General features: G+C 35.6%; 1 protein-coding gene across 3 annotated transcripts in view; it reads left to right on the top strand.

The window, feature by feature from the left end:
- The window catches only part of LOC102222381 (unconventional myosin-IXb-like), a 38,768-nt gene that overhangs the window by 10,410 nt on the left and 3,491 nt on the right, over positions 1 to 24,867 (top strand). For 2 of the 3 annotated variants that reach the window (XM_023335681.1, XM_023335682.1), the window contains exons 3-37: positions 3,326 to 3,420; positions 3,785 to 3,847; positions 4,013 to 4,112; positions 5,008 to 5,108; positions 6,637 to 6,760; positions 7,834 to 7,923; positions 8,041 to 8,157; positions 8,285 to 8,419; positions 8,573 to 8,694; positions 9,664 to 9,805; positions 10,833 to 11,022; positions 11,148 to 11,223; positions 11,307 to 11,393; positions 11,481 to 11,520; positions 12,359 to 12,481; positions 12,624 to 12,704; positions 12,801 to 12,911; positions 13,376 to 13,498; positions 13,747 to 13,896; positions 14,554 to 14,651; positions 15,615 to 15,926; positions 17,013 to 17,082; positions 17,315 to 17,512; positions 19,038 to 19,141; positions 19,247 to 19,323; positions 20,913 to 21,094; positions 21,219 to 21,326; positions 21,406 to 21,576; positions 21,674 to 21,715; positions 21,799 to 21,910; positions 23,180 to 23,253; positions 23,363 to 23,555; positions 24,291 to 24,419; positions 24,519 to 24,624; positions 24,691 to 24,822. In XM_023335681.1, coding sequence (XP_023191449.1) covers positions 3,326 to 3,420; positions 3,785 to 3,847; positions 4,013 to 4,112; positions 5,008 to 5,108; positions 6,637 to 6,760; positions 7,834 to 7,923; positions 8,041 to 8,157; positions 8,285 to 8,419; positions 8,573 to 8,694; positions 9,664 to 9,805; positions 10,833 to 11,022; positions 11,148 to 11,223; positions 11,307 to 11,393; positions 11,481 to 11,520; positions 12,359 to 12,481; positions 12,624 to 12,704; positions 12,801 to 12,911; positions 13,376 to 13,498; positions 13,747 to 13,896; positions 14,554 to 14,651; positions 15,615 to 15,926; positions 17,013 to 17,082; positions 17,315 to 17,512; positions 19,038 to 19,141; positions 19,247 to 19,323; positions 20,913 to 21,094; positions 21,219 to 21,326; positions 21,406 to 21,576; positions 21,674 to 21,715; positions 21,799 to 21,910; positions 23,180 to 23,253; positions 23,363 to 23,555; positions 24,291 to 24,419; positions 24,519 to 24,624; positions 24,691 to 24,822 — 4,178 coding nt within the window. The remainder of the gene's footprint in view (positions 1 to 3,325; positions 3,421 to 3,784; positions 3,848 to 4,012; positions 4,113 to 5,007; positions 5,109 to 6,636; positions 6,761 to 7,833; positions 7,924 to 8,040; positions 8,158 to 8,284; positions 8,420 to 8,572; positions 8,695 to 9,663; positions 9,806 to 10,832; positions 11,023 to 11,147; positions 11,224 to 11,306; positions 11,394 to 11,480; positions 11,521 to 12,358; positions 12,482 to 12,623; positions 12,705 to 12,800; positions 12,912 to 13,375; positions 13,499 to 13,746; positions 13,897 to 14,553; positions 14,652 to 15,614; positions 15,927 to 17,012; positions 17,083 to 17,314; positions 17,513 to 19,037; positions 19,142 to 19,246; positions 19,324 to 20,912; positions 21,095 to 21,218; positions 21,327 to 21,405; positions 21,577 to 21,673; positions 21,716 to 21,798; positions 21,911 to 23,179; positions 23,254 to 23,362; positions 23,556 to 24,290; positions 24,420 to 24,518; positions 24,625 to 24,690; positions 24,823 to 24,867) is intronic. The other variant, XM_023335683.1, reaches the window with a different exon arrangement.

The following is a 24,867-nucleotide window of genomic DNA, read 5'->3' as shown; positions in this document are numbered from 1 at the left end:
GAATTTGCAGGGCGTTGCCTTTGAGGGAACACCGGAGCGAGAAGAGAAACAGAAACGTGTCTGAACAGGCTTAGCCAGGTCCACTGGCAAACCCATATAATCAAGAATAAATCAACTCCCTTCTCTCTTTGTACTTTTTTAAAGACTGTCCAGCTCTTGTTTTTGTCAAACAGTCCTTAAATCAACCAGCGTGAGATTGTAGATTATTAATAATGGGATTTTCCCGACAGATTTCTGCACCATACTAATTAATCTCACTTTGGAAACAGAATAATCATATTTCATCGACAGCAGAGTCAGATTTTAAAATGGTTTTTGGTTCAGCAGCACAGTAAGTCCTTCAGCTGGTCTTCTCCTGCTGCTGCTGCAGTTTTGTTGAAAAAAATCTAGATTACCATCCGTTTAGGGTCAATCACACAGATTAAACAGTGGTTTCAGATTTTAAAAACTTGCGATATTGTTTTAAAAACTGCATTAAGTTTCTCCTACCGGAGTCGCATCTGCTGGGTTTCCTGGTCATCATGAAGCTTTTTGTTCAGTAATGTTCTCCATTTATTAGTGCCATTAATGTAACACACGGATATTTGTTGTTTAATGCAGTAGAAAATGTGTTTTTAAGGGCATTAGCATGCGAAAGTAAACCCAGCTGGATCTTTTTGCAAATGCAGCAGATGTGCCTAGATGCATCTTTTTAATTAAAATTGATTTAAATTATGAATTACATTTTTTTCCCGTAGCTGGCAGATTACTACCTCTGTAGTTGTGTTGAATTAAAAGCAGAAACACTATTTCTTCAAATATTTGTGTAATTGCAAGTCAAATTGTCATCACAACCTTCTCTACCGTTGTCACATTTGTTCCTAATATCACACAGCTTTATCTCAATTCAAGGTTTTACTGTTTTTTCTCAACCGTTCTACTTTTAAGGGCCGGTTGTACCAGAATATATTGATAAAACCCATTAATAAACCATTAAAATATTAATAAATAGCTGCATTCAATAAGTACTTCTGAAAATTAAATAATACTGAACATCTTGTCACATTGATCATTCTCCAGGATTTTGCTATTGTTTCTGATTCTTTGCAATCAAAATCACTGATTTTGTGAAGCTGATTCAAAAATAATTGCAAGGTATGACGTTAAATGTGACTTTTTGTTACTCTTCACATTGACTATGGATTATAATTTGACATAAAGTAAGACTGAGGCAGCAGAGTAGAAGAAGTAAGAAATACTGCCACCTGCAGGTGGAAGATGGCATCACTTACACTCAATAGATTTGAACATTTTTGCTGAAAATTTCAAGTAAATTAAGCATTAGCGAGACAAAATGTGGGAATCAGTTGATTTTTGCATGAATTTTCAACAATTGGAAGAACTGATGGCCACATAAAAAGCAACAGTGGGCCGGATTTAGCCCCCAGACCTTGAGTTTACCCCATTCTCTGCACATCTTTCTACAATCTTTCACACTTATTTGAATGATATTTAGTTAAATTACATCATAAATGCATGAGAAGAATCCCCTTGGATGAGACTAAATATGAAAAAGAAAATAAAGTATTCTTCAATGCCTTGAGTTTCCTTATCATTTCATCCGTTGTGTTTAGATTGTGTTTCTGCGTGTTGTTTAGACTTGTAGAAAATTATCTAGTAATGTTTTTTAATAGAAACGATAGGGTTGGACATCAGATTAAGCTTGTTAGAAAGTAAAGAACTGATCTTGTATGGAGTGAAAAACTGGACAGAACCATTTGTGAGGGAAATAAAAGTATAACATAGAAAATATTTGAGTTTTGAAGTGAGTGAAGAACAAAGTTTGCCGTTTTATCAGTTTTACTTAACAGGAAATGATCAAATAAATGTGTTCTTGCCAAGTTTTCTTTTTTTAGATTTGCCACAAGTGTACAAAAAACACCATAGATTCTTGTCATCATCTAAAAAAAAAAAAATCAAAAACAAAGTACAGTTTTACTTATTCTAAAAGTAATAGTCTGATGCTGCTGGTCAAATATCACCTACTCATCATCGCCAAGTGTGATCACCTCTGTGAAAGTCGAGTTTTATCAAAGTGCGCAGAGAAACCTAGAGTTTTATAAACAGTTACAAGTCAATCATCCAACACTGGAAAATATTTTTTACAATTGAAAAGCATTTAAGGCCGTTTTTAATCTTTCCAGCAGTTATAATTAAACAAGTTCATCCCAAAAACTTCACTCCTCAGCCGGCATTTAAAAATGATTTGGGTTTGTTGTGCAGCTATTCAGTCAGTAATGAATTTCTCTTTATAAGAGTTTTCTAGAGTTAAACGTGGACGTATATGACTGACAGCAGCAAACCTGCAAAAGAAAAAAAATCAATTCAGATTCATGGCTCAGTTAAAGTCCAGACAACACGCCATAGGATTGTGCAAAAACAAATCCACTGAAAACTTTTGCGTCTTTGTAGAGAACAGAGAGTGGGGCGTGCCGTGGTGGCGTAGGGGTTAGCGCGACCTGTATTTGGAGGCCTTGAGTGCTCGACGTGGCCGTCGCGGGTTCGACTCCCGGACCCGACGACATTTGCGCATGTCTTCCCCCCTCTCCTTCCCTGTTTCCTGTCAACCTACTATCACATAAGGGACACTAGAGCCCACAAAAACACCCCCTGGAGGGGTAAAAAAGAACAGAGAGTGATGTAAAACAGTCACTTGCTACAGTTCAGAAAATTGTAAAACAGCCGAAACACTGAGTTCCTTTAGATCTAGACTAAAAACCGACGTTTAGAGTTGCTTTTGTACCATTATTAATGAAACATTAACCAACATTTTAATGTGTAATGAGAGCACTTGGAAAATAATGTTTCATTTGTTGATTGTGTTTTTATGATGTAAAGCACTTTGAACTGCCTTGTTGCTGACATGTGCTATACAAATAACGTTGATTTATGATTTATTCTGCATATTTTAAATGTTTTCCTGCTCCAGCAAGCCTCAATCTCCAGCTTCTGCAGCAGCCTGATAGCAGGTGGAGCTTACTAAGGGAAACATTTAACAGGTTTATTTGAGCACAGGCCCTACAGGACCCACATTAAGCTATTAAAACACAGGGTGTGGTTAATTTTGTATACAGAAAACCATTTTGTTTTTGGTTTTCTGTTTAATAATCACAATGTGAACAGTTTGTAAAATTATAACCTGGTTGCAATTGAAACGCTTGTGCTGCCATCCATACAAATGCAAATTTTAACTCATATGCAGCAAACATTTACCATGTTTATGTACATGAAAGGTTCTAAAGCTACTTTCTGTTTATTTTAAGCTGTGTTTCATGTGTTTCTGCAGGCATTTGGCAATGCAAAGACAGCAGAAAATAACAACTCCAGCCGCTTTGGGAAATTCATCCAGCTCATCTACCTGGAAAGTGGCGTCATCAGAGGGTAAAACATCATGTGCTTCCTTATAAACACTGTAAAAATGCAAAATCCTGCTAAATATTTTGGTCCAGTTTCTAGTGCAAATGTCTTAGTACAAGTAACTTCTCAGCAAGATATGAGTTTGTCAATAATTCCTTAATATTGATGAAAAATACTAGTTCCACTGGCAGATTATTTCACTTGCAACATGGGAAATCATTAACAAAAACAATTACTTTTATCTTGCTCAAACATTTATTTTGTCTTCACGTGTACTAAGATATTTGCACTAGAATCTAGACCAGTTTTTGCAGTGAAGATGGTGGATTTTACATCATTTCTCAGTGAATGGCTTTGATTTATTTCTCTGTTTGTGCATAATTTACAGAGCATTTGTTGAGAAGTTTCTGCTGGAAAAGAACCGCCTGGTGTCTAGAGCTAAAAATCAAAGGTATGAAATATTAAATCTTCAAATAATCAACTCAGATTATGATCCAAATATTGTTTAGGTAATACATTTCTTGTTATATCTGTAAAACATCTAAATGAAGCCACTACGTTTACTATTAATGTAAGCCATGAAAGTTAAATGTTTTTCGCGGCGCCTGATCCTCAGGAACTTCCATGTCTTCTACTGTTTGCTGATGGGCGCGTCTAAAGACGAGCGGGAAGAATTTCATCTACTGCAGCCGCAGGATTATGTTTATCTCAACCAGGTACCTTTGATCCACACGCTTTACTGCTGCAGAGAAAGAGGAAGTGATGTGCTAATATAAAACACAACGATGAAGCCTCTGCTCTGTCTGATTAGACTGGACCACTTGGCCATTAAATCTCTCATCAGCATAATGATTTATGCTGTAAATTAACACTAGAATTGTGTAAAATCGAAACATAATTCAGCTCAGTCTACTCATATTTCCTCCTCTGTCGTAGATGAAGGATTTAGCTTAACACATTTCTGAAAGTCTAAAACATTTGTTCCTCTTTCATAAAGTGAATTGCGAAAGTATTTATTTTTGTTGAGGAATTTCACAACCACCAAAATCTATTTACTTTGTATATGTGATAAATCAACACTAAATGGTGCATAAGTATCAAATGGAAGCAATTCATACGTGATTTTAAATTGTTTTAATTTTTAAATACATCTTAACATGACGGGTATAAAATGTTGCCTTGTTTGTAGGTTTAATAAAGTTGCTGGTTGAATCTTCTTCCTCTTTTTTTTACTTTAAACGTTTAAAGTAAGTTACTTTCAAAGTTTAAAAATATCTGAAAATTTTTCAAAAATACTAATAAGATTATTTTATCTTCAACTGAAACCTTTTTAGGAAGAAAAAGTTCATTTATTTAAATATTTTCCTCCAGATTTCTCTATGTAAGTGTAGCCAATTCTTGGTCCTCAGTTGTGTCTGTAATAAATAGAAATAAACAAAAACAAACAACTTCACCTTATTTCATTTTACTGTTATATGTACTAGCATTCCTGGGAATTTCCCAGTGAATGCTGAACCATTACTGATAAGAGTTTGCACTGGTTAAATGGATGAACTATGCACGAACACATTGTTTCTGATTTTTTTTTTTCTTTCTGCACTTTTTCTGCAGGGGGAATTTAATTTAAACGAGGAGGACGATGCAAAACAGGAGTACAAAAGACTTCAGCAAGCTATGGAGATGGTTGGCTTTTTGACCGCCACTAAAAAACGGTAAATGTGGTTATAATCACATTACATATCTGAAATGCCACAAGCTTTAGCAAAGCTTCCCAAAGTTCTGACAAAAAAAAAACTATCAAGATGAGATGAAACGCTTCAAATTTCATTTTTAAAGTCGTCTTTGAAAACAAAAATGTTTTTGCTTTGGTGTTTTCTAAGAAAACCCATGCTAGTTGAAAGCTCAATTGATAACTTTCTAACATAATTCATAATAAAATGTAGGAAAATGCATTGATTTTTGCAGTAGCACTCAAACATATGCTGTTTCATACTTCTAGTTTAAAGTGCACACATGTTTGCCAAGCGAAGTGTAACTGAAACTAAACTCTATCGAGTAGTTTCTGCTTTCTATACTGGTGTCGGTTACGTGTCTGAGCCTGTCGCTGTCGAGCGCCAAAGAAATGCAGCACATATTCCAGCCAGCGCCCCAGATTGCCTCAGGACACAACGTGCATCAGCTGCATAGTTTGTTACGTGTTCAGGTTTGATTTCCTTGTGAATATTCACACACAGCAACATGGAGGTGGAAGATTAAATATTCAAGTTTTTATTCATCAGAAGTGGTTATTTGTTCCCTAATAGATGTTGTACACATAATGCATTTAACATTTATTTTTTTTGAATCCTTATTATATGGTTAAGGTCAGATAATATCAATGTCAAATCTATTTATACAGCACTTAAAACAAACGAGAATAAAATAAGTTTATGAAAAGAGAAAGATGAAAAATAATAATAAAATAAATAAATAAATAAGCATAGTTACAGATTGCTCTGAGGTTTTACACCACTAGAGGCCATCATAGTTCATACTCGACTGAAAAGATGAGTCCTGCAGTAAGTTTGGAGATTTGTACTTAAAAAACACTTATGTTTTATGAACTAAATAGTTAGTTGGTCCTAAATGAGGTTTTAAACAAATTAAGTTAAACTGAATAAAGTGAAGCGAAATGTTCGTCTTATAGGCAGTGAGGGGGTGCTGATAAGTCAGTGTTTGTGTTATCATTTGATAAATTAATTAATTGATCATTAAATTAGGTCAAGTTTTACAAACATTTATATAGAGTCTGGCTTTCAAAAGACTGTCACACTCAGGATATTTAAAAAATCTGCTGTGATGAATTCATCTGTTTTCATAATTAGGATGAAGAGAATAAGTCTTAGATTGGAAACGATGAACTGGGATGAGCTCAGATTGTCTGGTTTCTGTGTAACATCAGAAAACTCAGGAGTCTATTAAAGTAAATCCTCTCTCAAGATGGTGGAAAAATATTATTTGGGAATCCTCTCCATTTCTGCAGATGCAGAAAGGACGACTTTAGGGGTAACAATTGAGATAAACTGCTGGTGAAAAAGTTGAGTCACTCCAGAACTTTCTGGAGTTTAAAAAGACTTAAAAACCACATTACTCCTTGATAAGGACAACCGACCCGTACGCAGCTGACAGTCATTCAGCATGTTTGTGTTATTTCCACTCTAAAATTACTTAAAACCTTGTTCTTCTGTTTTTGCTTTGCAGCATTTTATCTGTGGTCTCTGCCATCCTGCTCTTGGGAAATGTGACGTACAGTCAGTCAAAGGATACTGAAGTCCTGGAGGCTGGACCTGCAGAGGTTTTATCTTCACTGTCACACCTGCTTATGGTAATACTCATCACAGTATACTCAGGAGTTTATTATGGATACATGCAATAATCCTGCATTAAATTTCGAAAATCTCTGTCACTGCTGCATTTCTCTTGCATTCCCCTTTTTACAAATCTTAAACTGTTGCAAACTCAATTTAATTAGTTCACAAGCTAAACTGGGCTGCCACTTATTTTAGAATATTTTTTGGACATATCAAAAAAATGTGTGGATTTGCATCAAAACTCAGATATGAAATATAAATTCAAAAATATGCATCCTCTGCTGGTTCTAATGTAGCAGCAACAACCCAAAAATAGACTTAATGAACCTCATTGTGCACTATGCAAAGATTCACTCACCTCAGCATGCCAAATTCTTGGGGTAGCAGACACAGAAAGGGAGCTTGACCTATTATTTTTGATCAAGTTTGTTCATAATTATTTGACCACTTCAAACCCCAGGAAGATCAGATGAAAGAATATATAGATAAAAATAAATTACTCTTTATTCTCTTTACTGGAACAAGCTGGGCATTTTTCCCCTCCATCCCAGTAGTTAACATTTTTCCCCTCCATCCCAGTAGTTAACATGCTGGGGAGGAACGCATCAGCAGTGATGACTATAGTTGATAAAAGTGACAGAAAATGATTTTTCACTAAACGCTCATCGGTTCTTCATGTTTGGACTCAGGTTGGGTATTTATCATTTATCGGGAATAATTTCTTATAAGAATTTTCATTTATTGTTATCTCAATAAATTGAAATTAATGGTGAAGAACTGACATTATTATTGGAAATGCTATATTTTTCTATTGTTGCCACCATTTGGTCCATGAAAGCATCAGTAAATATCAGTAAATTGGAAACGTTGTGCAGTTTAGTGATATAAATCACACTTCTTTTAGTAAGCAATATCCTAAAGAATCCCATTTCATTGGGAATATTTCAGTATTTGCATTGGCGTATGAATTTGGTGTCAAAAGAAGTAATTAATAGTTTATAATCATAATTTTTTTATCATCACAACAGTACCGCAAAATATATAGTGATAGCTAATCTGTGTTATCTCTATTTCGTTTTATCTGCAGGTGAAAAAGGAGCAGCTGGTGACAACTTTAACCAAGAAGAAGGTAGTGACTGCAACCTCCACTGTAGTTTCATCCTACACACTACAAGAGGTAATTACTTTGAATTTATTAAGATCCTTTATTACCTGTAATTAAACTATTATGTCCATTTGTCAATTCGGTTTTAAGGTGTTGCCATATGTTTAATTTTCCTTGTTTCATTTCTAGGCCGTGTCAGCCCGTGACTCCATGGCGAAGAGTTTGTACAGCGCTCTGTTTGACTGGATCGTCCTTCACATTAACCACGCAATGATCAACAGACGAGACATGGAGGAGTCCGTCTCTGTGAGTCAAAAAAGTTCAATCTTGTTCCATAGCTCTCTGATCTTTCAGTAAATGTTTGTAGATGATATGAATATTATCAAAACGATCTAATATGCTGTTATTTTAAGAGCTTCTGTTCTGTTTTTAGTGTTTGTCCATTGGTGTCCTGGACATGTTTGGGTTTGAGAACCTCCAGAGAAACAGTTTTGAGCAGCTGTGCATCAACTACGCCAGTGAGAAGCAGCAGTTTTACATCAACCAGAACATCTTTAAGTTTGAGCAGGTTGGTCTTTGTTTTCCTATTATTATTTTTATATCAACACAATATAACACTCACATTTCTCCTGCTTCTGCAGTTAAATTTTTTTTTAAGTTGATTTAAATTAATTTTGTGGGAGGTTTGTGATTATTTGTTTGCCATCTTATTAACTTTTAGGAGGTCTATGTGTCAGAAGGCATAACCTGGGAAAACATCAACTTTACTGACAACAGTGACTGCATCCAGCTGATCAGTGACCCGTCAGTAGGGCTCCTCCACTTATTGAACAAGGAGAGCAAGTAGGTGAAATTTTACATTAGAAACCACTATTTAACAATTTGGAAATGGGGAGAAATATGTAAAATGTTGAAATGGGAAGGGATTTGCTCATAAACATCAACCTCTGTTAGTTTTGAAAATCAGCTGGAACAAAACATCAGCTGCGCTGCATATGAAGCAGTGCTGTGCATGCAAAACGTTGTGTTGTTTTTGTGTTTAAATGTATAAAATACAGAGATTTTTTTTCTTTCAGATTACTATCGCACTAGGCTTCATAAAAATACAACAATGATTCGTGGGTTTTCGACTTGCATGTGGAACATTGCGACCAGAGGTCCAGTTTGTGCCAAAGTTATACATACCCCTGGAAAATTTTGGTTTAAATTAATAATTTAGTTTTACCAACGTTGTTCTTTTGACTGGAAATCATGTTAACGTTTAGGAGTCTTAAGACTTGAAATGTGCAAAATACTTGTTAAAAGTTATAAAAAATGTTTGACTAATTTTAATGTCAATAAAGTTTTTCCATCTAGCAAAAATATACATTTATATAAGAGCATCTAAAGAGCAGTAGCCTTTTACATTTTTTTCTTCTTGGATATCTCATTTTATACTAGGTTAAAATTTGTTGGTTGAGCAAAATTAAGTTAAAATCTAAAATGCAGCATAGGACCAATTTTAACCTGTTCAGTTTAAAACTGTTGGGTCAGATTTTATACTTTTAAATATGGTTGCAGGGCACTTAACAAAACAAAATTCAAAGGTTTAGGAAACTTAAAGGCTAAGCGAGAGCAGTTCACAGCAGGACTTGATAATCCAGTTTTTTAAATATTCAGTTCGGGGTTTAACTTTAATTTCATGCATGACTCAGAAATCAGAAACAGAGTTTTCTGTTGCGGTTTTATTCATTTCTTTGGCCTTATTCACTTTCTCAGATATAAAATAGATATTAAAAAAAGCTATTTTCCTTTAATTTCCGTCTCTCTCAGGTTCCTTCGGCTCCCAGATGAAACCCTGCTGGACAAGTTTAAACAACACCATCAGAGCAACCCTCGCTTTGGGGTCTCTCCCTACGTGCAGGAAACTTTTACCATTGAACACTTCGCTGGAAAAGTTAAATATCACATCAAGGTAAAACTCCCCCAATGCAAACATTTCTACATTCCAGTTAAGATAAAAACTTGTCATTCAGCAACAGAAAGTTAGTGTGTAGGAAAAGATTCAGAAAATTCCAGATAAAGCGACTGGTAACAACACATGTAACCTTTCTATTCGCCTCAGGTTGACTTCACGACAGACACATTTAGGTTCATGGTATTTATTCTAACAAAAAAACCAATCAGGTTGGTGGTTAACATCAGTCCAACAGCTTCTACCCCTATATATTAAATAAAATATTATAAATAACCCTAAACAAACTACAAAGCACTATCTCCCAATGTGCATTTGGCAGCAGTTAATAGCACTTAGCAACAATTAACATTTGTAAAATTAAATATAACTGAAATGGATAACATTAATAATGACAACAGTCAAAATCATATACAAAATATAGCAAAATTACTCATGAAACACTGTGTATTATTAAATGTGTCTACAATGTATGTTAAATATAATACTAATAAAGAAAACACAGAGCTGATCCTACTATATATCAGTTACAGCAGCAGAAAAAGGGGGAGGAGCTGTCAGTTACAGGTTACTATGGTAACCACCAAGTACCAAGAGTAGCGTAACTGGGTTTCAGCCAATCAGTGCCAAGGAAAATAAATGGAGCTTCCGGATTGGCTGCTTTGCAAACTTCAGCCACCAGTATTGGGCTAAGCAATATCAGCTTTATAAGCTGCATTTTTAAAAATATATTTTATGCTCTGTGAAAAAATCAGCGAATAGATGGATTTTTCACAATTAATTTGGAGTTAAAATCCCCAAAAACTGAACCGTGAATACAGAGAAGTTCACTGTAGTTCTTTTTATTAAAAGTCAAGAGAAAGTTAACATAAAAAAATCTCCCAATATTCCAGAATGTTATAAATAATAATTTTGGTAACCCTAACAAATCTAAAACAATAAAAGTTCAGTTTTCCTTCGTGACTGCTTCACACAGTGCATATAAACTTCAGATCTTAACTGTAGATTTTGATGGTGTTGTTTTTAGGATTTCAAAAAGAAAAACACCGAGCACATGCGACCTGAAGTCGTATCTCTTCTGCGGAGCAGCAAGAGCTCCTTCCTGCTTCACTTGGTTGCATCCAACCCTGAAGCTTTGTTCAGATGGAGCATCCTCCGAGCGACCATCCGCATCGTCTCAGTCTTCAAAAAACTCCTAAAGCAGCAGACTGAACGGAGTAAGGAGACTTTTTCTCGTTTGTAGGGCTGGACTGAATTTTCCAAGTGACTCAATTAGTATATGCATTGCATAACTTGCATTTTGTGTAAAATAATTTAAATTATTGTTAAATTTTCATCTTAGCTACTCCAAAACAAACCCCACGCACGCCAATCTCAGCCTTAAAAAGGCGCAGCAGTTATCTGGAGAGACTGTCTGGGTAATTATTACTATTTATAATAATTAGGGTTGATGTACTTTGACCTATAGTAATAACTTTTCTCTTGTTTCTTCCCACACCAGCTTTACCCTGGATTTCTCCTTTGATTGCTCTGATGAACAATCGCTCGATATGTTTGAGGACATCTTTGTCAATTATGAAGAGAAAAAGTGAATAGATGATATGTTGTTAGCTTCACAACTCAGAAAATGTTTGTCTGAATGTTTTTACCTAATATTTCCATATTTTTTCTGCAGGAAAAATAGAGGTAGTCGACAAAAGCAGATCATTCCAAAGGTAAAAAGTAGCCAAACTAAAATGAAATCTTTATCCTGCAGTGCTTTGCAATTCATACTAATTAGACACATTTTTAATGGTATAGCCACTAACGTTATGCTATATCTTTGGATCTTTAAGTTGACAAACACATAAAGTGACACTTATCAGGAAGTTGGAAAAAAATATATATATATAAAAAAAAAAAAAACATCTGAAAAGTGTGGATGCATTTTTTTCTCCACTTTATTTTGAAAGAGCTGCAGAAATCTATAATTCAGAAATATTAATCTTTAATCAGAAATCTGTTAGTGGTGAATTATAATAATCTGTCCTAATATAAAATACCTTGTTGGCCTAATCTGTGTTATGCAATACTAAAATGGCACGTCACTCTGAACATACCATTCCTATGATGAAACATGGTGATGACGGAATAATGCTGTGGAATCCCTTTCTTTGGCAGCTGATGGAAACAGAATAGATTGTTATATCCAATCTCCATTCAGTCTGAGTTTGAGCTATTTATATTGGGTACATACTTTCAAAATGTACCCAAAACCTTCCTGCTGTCAGTCAGCTGAAAGCTGAAATCAGGGAAATGCAAGATATTTTTAGATATATATTTTTGCAAAAGGAAACTCAGTTTCAATTTCATCCCACTTCACAGTTTTGCCACTTGGTGTTGTTCTGTCAGATAAAATCTCAAGAAAATATATTTACGTCATTGGACTCTGTGGTTTAAAAGTGTGAATAAGATCAACGGTTGTGAAAACATCTGCACCGTACTGCACACGTAAACATTCAGAGCTCCTCTTGTGTTTATCCTCATCATCTTATTTTGTCTTTCATCAACCAGAACCTCGTGAGTTTGAGTTCACTCCATCACATCGTTGGTCTGATGAAGCACGACAGAACGAGCAAATCTGTCTTCCACCCTCACCGGCGAGCAGATCCACCCACAGTTGGCGCTCAGTTTCAGGTTTTTCTTCCCTGCAATTCTGTGAAACAGCATTATTAAATATGATGATAGCCAAAACCTTGCTGGATGTTTTCACTCTTGATCATTTCTATAGTTTGAGACCTAAAACCATGTTTGGTCTCTGCATGTATTTATCTCACAGACCTCATTCGGAAAACTGATTGAGACGATTGGGAAAGCGGAGCCTTTCTTCATTTTCTGTCTTCGCTCTAATGCTGAAAAGGTGACGACATTAATTCATTTTCAACCGCGTACTGCAGATTTTTCCTTTTTGTTATCAGGACAGATGATGACTGAGCATCTTGTCTTGATTTTATAGAAACAGCTGCACTTTGATGATGAAGTGGTGCTAAATCAAATCAAGTACACTGGCATACTGCAGATGATTCACATGCAGAAGTCAAGCTACAAAGCTAAATACACATTTAAGGTAGGTGATTCATTTAAAACAATTTATGTACGGCACCCTCTACATTTATTGGCCTAGAATAAATTCATGTTTTAGAGCAGTAACACTGAAAGGTTTAGAAAATAATCAATATTTTTTAATTTGACTACATTTATTTTGTGTGCACTTTAATAGCCTCATATCTTACCAAATATTTGTGATATATTTTGCCTTAGTACTCTTAAAATAAGACAAAACTAATTTACAAGTTACTTTTTAAGCAAGATATTGGAGCTTGTTTTAAGTCAATAATTCCTTAATATTGACAAAAAGTACTAGTTCACTTGTAACATGGCGAAAAAAATCACCATAAAGGAATTATTTTCAGTTTTAACAACAGGGCAGCCACTTCTAAGACTTTTTACACATGTTAACCAAAGGGACCAATAAATATGGAGGTAGATGATTTTCTGAACTCTCCTATAATTTTTTTTCCCTGTTAACAGGAATTTGTTGAGAAGTTTGGGATTTTGCTTCCAAAAGGAACGACTGGATCCCCACAGGACATAACTGAACTGTTTGAGAAGATGAGATTGGAAAAGAGCACCTACCAAATAGGAAGAACTAAAGTAAATAACACTGCTTTCTTTCATTTTCTTATCCAGATTATTGCCCATACTTTCCATCTTTGTTTTTTTTAGATATTTGTTTAGTGGATTTGAAGACTTGAAATAATCTTTTTGTTTTATTATGGAAATGTATCTTCAGGTGCAGAAACACATAAAATTCAGTTGGAAATAACACAAAAGCATGTTTTAGCCTTAGCTAAAACATGACCCGGCTCCACATGACTTAGTCCTGCCTTCAATCTGCTCAGGTTTTTCTGAAAGAAAAGGAGCGTCAGCTACTCCAGAGCACTCTGAACAAAGAAGTGATGCGACGGATTGTCACCCTGCAGCGCTGGTTCCGCTCCTCTCTCATAAGGATGCACTTTCTGCAAAAGAAGGATGCCACCATGATCATCCAGGTACAGCTTCTTTCTTACAGAAACGACAAAAAAACATCTATTATATATGCAGAATTATTCATATTAATTGAATATAAAACTGACAGCAGCTAGATTAGGTATAACAATGTGAAAAAGTTTAAAGAATTGGGATGTAAAACGACAACTGAAATCTAACACTGTGAACCATGGATATGTTATTTCAAGAGATGTTATTGTAGAAAATAAATGTTGGTTTGTCTGTTTCCTGTCACTTCATACTTTAACACTACTCCATATTAATCTATCACATCCATCCATCCATTTTCTGTACACCTTTGTCCCTAGTGGGGTCTGAAAGGGTGCTGGTGTCTATCAGGAATTGAATCTACGACCTTCTTGCTTCAAGGCAACAGTGCTACCAACTGTGCCACTGTGCAGCCCTAATCTATCACATGAAATCCCAATAAAATACAGAAACACTTTTGGTTCTAATGTGAAAAAATGTGAAAAAGTTCAATGGGTGTGAATACTTCTGCAAGGAACTCTACAATCATAATAAAAAATGTACAAAACTACCTCAGTTCTAAATTTAGATGCAAATATAAGTACGTATATACTAAACTAAGATGATATCAAAGAACAAACGGAGAGTTTGACCACAGAGTAAACATCAAACTGTATTTGTTGTTGTTTTAGAGGAGCTGGCGGGAGTTTTTTGAGAAGCAAAACCGAGCAGCGACAGTAATCCAGACGGCGTGGCGTATTTCCTGTTGCAGTTCTCAGGATGAAGCCAGGTACTATGACTAGGAGGCTATATACTGTACTTAGACTTCACAATCCTATTTTTGGAAGGATAATTTATGGTAATTTAAATGATTTTGGTTTACTGTAAATGCAAACATTTTCTCTTAAAATCAGAGCACTAATCAAGGTGATTTTCTGTTGTTTTTTTTTATAAATTAATAAGATTTTAATGCAGATGTAGAATACACTATTGAAAAGTATATTCAGCATCTTATGGCTGTCTTTCCATGAATTACTGCACCAGTGCAGCAAAGCATGGACAAAATCAGCCTGGCCTGCATTGTTTGGTCTGGTGTCTATCATTTTTCTTTTGACAATCCTCCCTTGATTCTGACTGAGATTTATAGGTCAACAGAGGAAAGCATAAAGTGCTCTAAAATGTCCCAGTAGGCAGGTATTGGTGAGAAACATTTAAAAATATTGGCAGTTAATATCAGTCAATATCCATAATTATTGATCAGTTTTTCTTTGTTTTAAATATCTAAAGTGAGGTGACCTTTCCTGTTTTATTCAGTTTTCACTTCAAGTCATTTTTTATTATTATTACTATTTTTAAGCAATTTTGAGGCATGGTGGCAAAACCTTAAATTGCTACTGCACAAGTCACTCCACAGGTTGTTGCTAGGTAACCAAAGAATAAGTGAGTGAGTTGCTAGGTAACCAGAGAATGAGTGAGTGAGTTGATCCGACCAACCTTGGTTAGCTTGCCTTTACTTCAAAAACACAAAATCTTACCAAGTATTTTTATCTAGTTTCTAGTACAAATATTTTAGTACACTTGAAATAAGATAAAACTAATTTACAAGTAACTTTTCAACAAGAAATATGAATCTTAGTTTTATGTATACTAAAATATTTGCACTAGAAACTAGACTCTTTTTACTTGTTAACTGATGAAAAGCTTGAGTCAAACTTCTGTCACATGGGTCTGATTTGATGCTTCTTGCCAACAGTTCAATGAAACATACTTTGAACAGGCAGCAAAATGTGGATTGTGTCATCAAGAGCCAATCGCCAGATCCAGCCAACAACCAGGCCGCAAAGAAGGACGAGAGCAAGCAGATAGGCGACGGCAAAGCATCTGTTCCCCAGCTGAACAGACCCTTCTCCGTCCCCCTGGACCACAAAGTTGGCAGCAGTAACCCTTCAATGTGCAAGCAATACATGGGCAATGACAGCATGAGGGAGAGATCCAGTGAAGATGATCTGACAGACACATCAAGTCCTGAAGTACATCGAAGGAGAGATAGGAGAGATGACGTGTTGTAAGTTTTATTGTGTTTGCCATAAACATGCAACCTTTTCTACATAATATGTCTGCTACGGTAGAGATGCTATTTCCTATCTTGGCATTTATCCTCCCATTTTGACAAATACATCAATGTTCACAACTAAACATGAGGGGGAAAAAAGTAGATTTTGTTTTACATCTTTGAGGTATGTGTCACTATAGATGCGTTTCAGGGTTGGGTAGTGTGTGTGTGTTTTGGGATCAAAGATGTGGAATAATGCATCGTTTTGCTCAGAGGAAGGAAGAGTACACAAAATATGTACTCAAGTAAGAGTAGCACTACGTTAACATATTTTTACTCAAGTAAAATTAAAAAGTAGCCTTCCAAGAAGCTATTCAAGTGAGAGTAAAAAAGTATTTGGTAAAAAGACTACTCAAGTACAGAATAATTGATCATAAAATCAGATTCAATGTCATCAGATAATCTAAAAATATAAAATTATGCACAAATTTTGATGTCTTTAAGCCTAAAATTAAAGCAATAGTTCAAACAAATTAAATAATTACAAAAGTTTTAAAAAAATTTCAAAGTAAAACATATGAAACTAGTACTTGTAGTGAGTTGAGTACTACCAATGACATTATATTGTGTTTTATTCATTTGGCCTCCAACAGGCTCAGCAGATAGAGAAACATTAGAACAACAAAGCCTGTGTACAACCAAGAAGTTTCCATTAACACAAAGTATAGACTTGTGTCTGCATCTGATGCACTTTTGGTTAAAATATATTCAGTAAAGCTACTCACAACGGATAGAATATCCTGAAATTTTACTCAAGTTTAGCAGCAGTACTTCATAATAATATTACTCAAGTAAAAGTAAAAATTGTGGTGCAGTAAAACTATTCTTGAAAGTATTAGGGGGGGGTTTCCCAAAAAGTTACTCTACTGAATGTAATTGAGTATGTAGTTAGTTACTACCCACCTCTGATTTTGCTATCTTACTTTTCCTGTGTTGTCACCATTTAATGTTTTTTATTTTGTCACTTTAAAGAATCAACTGAAATCTGAAAAAAGTTTTTCACTTTGTTTTTTGTTTCCTTCTCAAATAAAAATAAAGTCGTAAAGCAGTTTCTGTTGATGAACTGTCGAGCTCCTCTGGCTGCGAAAGCTCCTCCAGTCCCAAAATGGTAAGCTTGGCGTTAGTAATATTTCATAATCTAGAGCATGCATCAAATGTCAAGCCTTGGATTTTTTTCTCTCTTCTCTCCTGTGTTATTCATAACCTGTTTGTTGGTTTGTAATAGACCTCTCTGTGTTCAGGACGCTCAGTTTTGTCATCAAGGCAAACTCCTAACTGGAGGTTTTAAGCATGTAGCGTCATCCCAGTTTGAGCCTTGTCCCTTTCTCTGGCCCTGTCAGGGAAGGGCTCGTCTCCGCAAGCCGAAAAAACACAAGCGGCGCTTAGCCTACGCCCGCAGCGGTTTGGTGTATAACTTTGGGGGCTCCAAGGAGAATGAGTACTGGAACTTTCCACTGCCTCCCATCAGCCCCACTGTGCCCACCCTGACGGGCTCAGCCAGTGTCATGGATGTCTGGCCCCTCAATTCCCAGGTCAAGGTACTGACCTAAAGGGAAGCTTCACTCCCACCGCTCTCCTCTCAACAACGACCCTGCATGCAAAAATCCCATGTGAACTAGCTGGATACCTTGCATTATTCTTGGAGCTCTATCTTTCACTCGTAGCCTTCACTGGAACATGAGTGGCTGCTTTCCAGAACTTTGGAACTGTCGAAGTCCATTTCCAGTGCTCATTTCTGAACTTTTCGTCTTTCTGACTTGAGCACCAGAGTCAGCAGGCACAGATTAGGTTTACGCAGAATGACAAGTAGCTTTGATATCAGTCTATTTTTTATGATTAAAATGTGCTTAATAACCATTGATACAACCGTTATTTGTTTCAAGCAGACATTAAAAAGTAAAAACAGAACAAAAATGACAAGACAGATGCAATTTTACACAATTTGTTTGAAAAGGAGCTGGTAGAAGATAAGATCTTATAATATCAACATTTTAGTCTCCCCACACCAGATAAACCCTTGAATAATTCCCACATTAAATGATGCGTAAACCTCATGTTCTCATTGTTGACAATACATTTATTTACACATTTATAACATCAGTAATAGCTATTTTGGCTTTTGAGAAACCCATCCTATATAACATATTTCCATTTTTTAAGCTGGTTTATATTTGTGCTTAATCCATCTACCCCACACATTGATATACAAAACTCTTTTTAGTTGTTCTGATATGTTGTAAATTATAGCCCCCCTCTCTGTCACAAAACATTTTTTGGAATATTATCAAACACTGTTGGATAGGTTTTGCTTTTTCACACTACAAAAACATAAAAAGTTACTAAGTATTTTTTGTCTAGTTTCTTATAAAAAGATGTTTTCCCCATGTTGCAAGTGAAATGGTCTGCCACTCTTTTAATCAATATCAAAAAATTATTGACTTAATAAAAGCTTCTATATATCTTGCTGAAAAGTTACTTGTAAATTAGTTTTGTCTAGTTTCAAGTGTTAAGTTATTTGCATGAGAAGTGAGATGAAAAATATTTGGTAAGATTTTTGTGTTTTTGCAGTGTATTAAACTTCTACAGTATATGTTTGATTTAATTCAGCTCTTTCATATATTTTAAAGTGCTCGCATATATCTTACTAAATTAGCTGACATAGTTGCACAGTACCATGCTTGGTCTGTGCTTTGTTTCCAAGCAGCCATATTGTAAAATACAACAAAATCAGTACTATAAAAGTGGAAAAATAGTACGTATTACTAACCCGTGTCTGCACAAATAACACCTTCATACAGATTATAAAAAAATCTGCTGGTGGGAGGAAACTGTCTTTGCATGACGGATGGAGATGGTGTAGTTCTGTTTTTATTTCCTGGTCTGGGTTGCGGTTCTGGTGGAGGAGCTGCTGGTAAAAACAGCTGAAGCAACAAAGTGGAGTGGGAGAACGTAAACTTCCAGTTGAGAAATGAACGAGAACTGTTTATGTTTTCAGATTGGGATTTTTGTTAATCGCTTCTGTACTTTAATTTGCAGAACATTTGTGTTCTCTTGTTGCTACAGATGGTATCAGAACCGGACTGTTCAAGGTACAGCCTGCCAGCCAGACCAGGCTGTGAAGACACTGATCATCAAGGCTCACACCAATCATTTACGACTCCTGAGAAGTAAAATCATTTGCTTCATTTAATGATTTCAACATTTTGAGTTAAAAATTATATAATATTTATGTGATGCCGTACAAAATTTACTCAGATGATCTTCCTTTGCAGGATTGGGTTTTTTGGTAAACTCCTGGGGAGACGGGCGCACAAATCTTCAAACACTGAATCTCCAGTTGATAAACATGGTAAATCTGTAATTATTTGAGTTATTTGAGAACTGATGCCTTATGCACAGCTCCAGTAAATATTTTATCTTTTGTATAACTTCGACCAATTATATTTTGGCTAAAACACAACATTAAGAATATGCATGGTCAGATTTATTGAATTGTATAAGGTAGAAAATGGCCACAAATCTAATTATTTAGGTGAAAGAAATGAGGTACAGTTTTTGGCTTATAGTATGCCCACTTTCTCTACAGTGGAGAAAACAAATATTGAACATGCTAATATTTTTCCACAGTAAATATATTTTCAACAAACTGATAGACATAAAATTCACTCCAAGCATTTATGGTTTAAGTTTAAAATCGTTTCAGTGTGACTCATAAATCAGAGTGATTTTTAAAAACACTGATTTTGCATTTTGTATGCATGATTCCACTTGATTGTACTTGCCTAAAAATATGTGCATATGAAAATCACACTATTGGGGTTGTACTGTGTTCTGCACAGAAAATCCACCTCTTCTATATCCTTTCAAGCTGTTCATAAGATCTAGATAGATAAATAAAACTGAGTATTTTTTCTCCTCATGGAAAAATTCTCCACATTTAGGCTGAAAGTGGTTAAGGAGGCACAAAAACGTCCCATCTGTATTGACCGTTTGCAACTGCGTCACATAATCATTCGAGGCGCCATGACGGGCGTTTGGAAGTGAGAGGCAGAGCAAATGAAATTGTTTTCCAAAGTTGTTTTTGCCGGTTTATTCATGGTTTCTCCTTGTCTGAGTCGAGCTAATTTGTCTGTGAACGTAACACACCTGGTTGGAGCTCATAGATGGCGGTATTTACAAAAGTTGGAAACAGCTAGCTTAGAAACCGACCCATCATACTTCCTCCCTCCCGATGTGTTGATCAGATTACCGACTTTGCTTGAATTCACGGCACATTATTTATTTCACTACGCCATAAACAGCGTTTCTCTTTACACCGGAGCAACCTTAAAAACGTATAAGATGCTAACCAGTTTTTTCTCCATACATGCTACGCTACATGACTGTTTGTCATTGTCTCCATGGTTACCAGTGGTTAGACACCTTCTCCATAATGTGATATTGGATATCATCTTTCTAATCATACTGACTTATCATACTGACTTATAACATATAAGAACATATAAGAACATAAATCTTCTTACCTTTCACTGCGGAAAATAGATGCATTTTTATCTGTTTAATCCGGTGACATAATGTGGATCGTTTGTTCAGCTTGTTTAAAATTATTTTAACCGAAAGAAAATAAAATACAATTGAATATTCTGTCATTACTATCATTTAAAAACTTACAGGGAAGAATAGATTATGATTTTTTGACACCACATGTTAAAATGACAGACGTTCATCTGATCCGGGCTGGAAGTGCTAATGCAAAAACAATCAGCAATCAGCCCTGCTTTGAAGCCAGACTTTCCTGGGTCGGGCTGTGCAGTGCAAAATGGGCTTTAGTTACATGTATTTGTACATATATTTTTATTTTTGCCACAAGTTTCTCGTGTGAACACATATCTTCTCATGTGAACACATATTGTCTCATGCCGTGTCTCTCATCTGCAGTAACGTTGCCAAGATTCTCCCCACCATCTTACCAAATGCCTAGTTCCAACGAATCGAGGGTCCAGCGAAAATTTCCTCAAATCAGCCGAGCCACACGAGCGCTCGAGGCAGACGCGTCTCTGGATCGCGAGATCACCGATCCCAACGAACTGCGAAACCTTGACGAGTTCCTTGGAAATCAGGTGTGATAACCATTTAACAGCGTTGGTTTTGAGACAAATAGCTTGAGACCCGTTTTGTGCTGCTCTTTGAATTATTCTCCTGCATCCCGTCATCTTGTAATTTATAATTTCATCACTTTGTCAGGTGAATGAGCTGCAATCAAGAGTGAAAGAACTGTCCGTAACGGAGGGCATTTTCCTCGCTGCCACTATGGAGTTCAGGGAAACCATCAAAAGCATGTATTCCTTACAAGTAAGTCACTTTTAAGACTTTCTAGTTGTTTCTTTTTTATTTTTATTTAACAAATTTTTATGAATTTTTTGACCCATAGAAGCCCAAAGTTTGCTACAAAAGCCTAATGAATGGCTACCGTAACAAAGTGAGTGCATTGGCAGGACGAGGTAAGAAGTCAGAGGTCTCTCTGGTGGTCAACTTGTTCCAGTCTGTGCTGGACGGATTCATCAGAGCCGAAAAAAAACGAGGGGAGTCCGAACCAGCCAAGGTAGATATTATGTTTTCATTTATCAGTCTTCAAACCAGGGAGAGAGTAAAGATCTTTTTTTAGTTCTGTCAGAGAATTAACTTCTCCCTTCATTCAGACTACCGGGACGGGAAAGAAGAGGAAGACAAATGAGAAATGTGTAAGTTAAACATCTTCTCTTGAGTTTATTCCTAATGAACATATTGGATAAACTGAAGTTGTTTCTGTAATTTTTGTCTGCAGATTGATAATCCTCTGGATCATCTGTTCAGCACATACCAGGTGAACATCATGCAGTCGTGTGACTTGTGTAATTCCTTCATCTGGGGAATGGAGAAAGCTTGCATGTGCAGCGGTGAGTAGACGGTCTGTGTATAATATCTCTGTTATTTTTTAAAGCATGCAAACACAGGTAACCTATTGGTAGACCTGGTTAAATGTGTATAAAGTTACAAAATAAGTTAATGTTTTATTGCTGTTATGTAATCTCACACTGGAACATTTTGAAGAATCAACATTTGAGTACATTTATTGCTGTGAGGGGAAAACACAACAAGAAATGTCAATGTTTTGGCTTGGGACTATATTAATTTCTCAATTAATACTACTTGAGGAATTAATATTAGTAAAATCCTTGGTGCCATAATTCATGGCGCTCCTATAAATTCTTATAAAACAAATGTCAACAAACTATACTTTTTATTTAATTAGTTTTTTTCTTTGGTATTTTTTAAGTTGATTTGATTGTAGCGAAACTTCCAGTTGGAATTCATTAGTTTGCAGTTTTTCTGGATCATAACTATCTGTTTGACGCTGTTCAAAATGGGAAAGGCGAGAGAGCATGCAGTGCAAGTCGGAAAAATGTGTTGGTTAATTTTACCACCATGTGCAGTGAGGGGGATGGTAAAAACAGTAACCCAGAGGATTTATTGTGAATTACCACCACCAACTGGTGAGGACTGATGGAAATATTGTGAATTATCTCAGTTTCCACAAAAGAATTATTTACGTTTGCATAAACTTTTCTTCAATTTTAATAAAGTACTCCATATTGAGCACAAGTGCTTTCTCATCAGACCAAAGTGTCGCTTTTCTCTGATGAGACTAATGAACACACATCCAAGCATGAATACTAAAAAAAGTTAATTATGACGGAGGATGTGTGATGCTGTGGGCTTTGGGAAGCTTGTTAGAGTGAAATATGAGAACATTTTCAAAAAAACTCTATAGTGTCTTTCAGCAGGTTTAATGGTCTAGAGTTATCCAAAGGCCAAATTATCACAGAAATGGTTCACTGGACATAAAGTCAACAAACATTTATGGTTGTTTCAATTCATGGACTTAATTCTGAAGAAAACATGTGAGATGAATGGAAAAGAAAAAAAGAGAAGAAATTACTTTTGTGTGAAGAGAAATGGTCAAAAATCCCTACTTGTCTGTGTAACAGCTGGGTTGTTGACAAAAGTGGCTTTTAGACTTTCTATAAATCAATGTTTTGGCTTCAGATTATTTTTCCCACTTAGCAAATTGGAATTTTAAACATGTCTGTGTGGACTTGCGCTCCAGTGAGAACAGACTGATTATATTTATATGTAAAACTAAAGGTGATCTCTTTCCATTTTAGCCTGCAAGTTCGTTTGTCACAAGAAATGTCTAGACAAAATCATCACAGACTGCTCAAGACGGCGTTCCAGGCTGGTGAGAGCTCAACCTTTTTAAAAACTTATTAAATCTTTATCAGTAGATTATTTTCCTTTTCTCTAATCTTCTTGTTAGTATAACTCCTCTTGGTCTTTATTTGTGCCAGGTTGACAGTGTGCCAGGCTCACTACACTTTGGAGTTCAAGTGTGCGTCCTGACCAGTAAAACCAACCCAGTGCCCAAAGTGGTGGAGATGTTGCTGATGCATGTGGAGCTGAACGGACTCTACACCGAGGGAATTTACCGAAAGTCTGGAGCAGCCTGCCGAGCGAAGGAGCTACACCAGGTTCTGCAGACTGGTGAGAATGTTTCTGCACACAAGCTTTTTAACTTTTTTATTTTTTTACATTAGTCAGCCCAGTTGAAATTAACTTAAAAAAAATTTAATTGTATACATACTTAATTTTTTTTTCTTTTTTTTTTTTTAAGGTCCTGGTTCTATTATACTTCAGTAACGAGCCACCTTGTTGTTATTTTTTTTCCTTTTTCCTTTAACTTAAAGAGATAAACAAATGAACAAATTGAAATAGCGTTAGGTATCCAAAAACTTACCTATCATAGTTTATCCTGATTTACAACGCATAAATAGAATATTTGTATTTTTGATGATGATTTTTACAATGCAAAATGATAAGAATAAATAAAAGTTTAGGCACTACTTATTTGAGAATTAGTATTTTTTCTCTTTTAAATAAAGAACTTAACTATTAAAAAGCATATTTATGTATTAATAAAAGTTATTATATATTGCATATGATTTATGCATAATTGTTAATAATAATATAAATTATATGCATTTGGGATTTTTAAACTTGAAAATTTATTGTGATTTGATCATTTAAAAATGGAATAATATTAATGAAATTTGTTATAAAAATATAATTTCTGAAATTTGCAAAAGTAACTACATTTTCATTTGTTTTTGATTTTTTATTATTATTATTTTGGATTTTTCTCTGTATGTGTCTATATGTATGTAGTAAAATGTTGTAAAGTTAAATATTTAAGTTTTGTCTCTAATCTTGCTCCATCAGATCCTGAAAATGCCTGTTTGGATAACTACCCCATCCACACCATCACCGGCCTCGTCAAGCGCTGGCTTAGAGAGCTTCCTGAACCCCTCATAACATTTTCTCTCTACAACGACTTCCTGCATGCTGCCGGTGACAGAACATTTAGATATTTTACGTTTTGTTTGTAAGCTTGTTTTGAAATTCAGATAATTTGAAAATCCTTTAACTCTCCTTTTCCTCAACATGCAGAGCTGCCAGAAAATCAAGAGAGAATAAGGGCTGTATACCAAAAGGTCGATGAGCTTCCTCCTGCTAATTACAACACTTTGGAGCGGCTTATTTTCCACCTTGTCAAGTAAGAAGACGCTTGCTTCTCCTTTAAGTGATTAAGGCCTTAGATTTCAACTAGTTTCTATTTCAGGGTTGCAAAGGAAGAGAAGCACAACAAGATGTCACCAACATCTCTAGCGATTGTGTTTGCTCCCTGCATCCTGCGCTCAGCTGATACGAGTGACCCCTTACTTTGTATGAAGGATGTGCCCAAAAGTACCCTGTAAGTAACCATACTAGCACACTACTGTAACCTTTCATCCTGGGA

The sequence above is a fragment of the Xiphophorus maculatus genome, chromosome 6 (genome assembly GCF_002775205.1).
Source record: "Xiphophorus maculatus strain JP 163 A chromosome 6, X_maculatus-5.0-male, whole genome shotgun sequence".
NCBI lineage: Eukaryota > Metazoa > Chordata > Actinopteri > Cyprinodontiformes > Poeciliidae > Xiphophorus > Xiphophorus maculatus.
The sequence above is the reverse complement of the archived record's forward strand: the minus strand, read 5'-3'. Positions and strand labels throughout refer to the sequence as shown.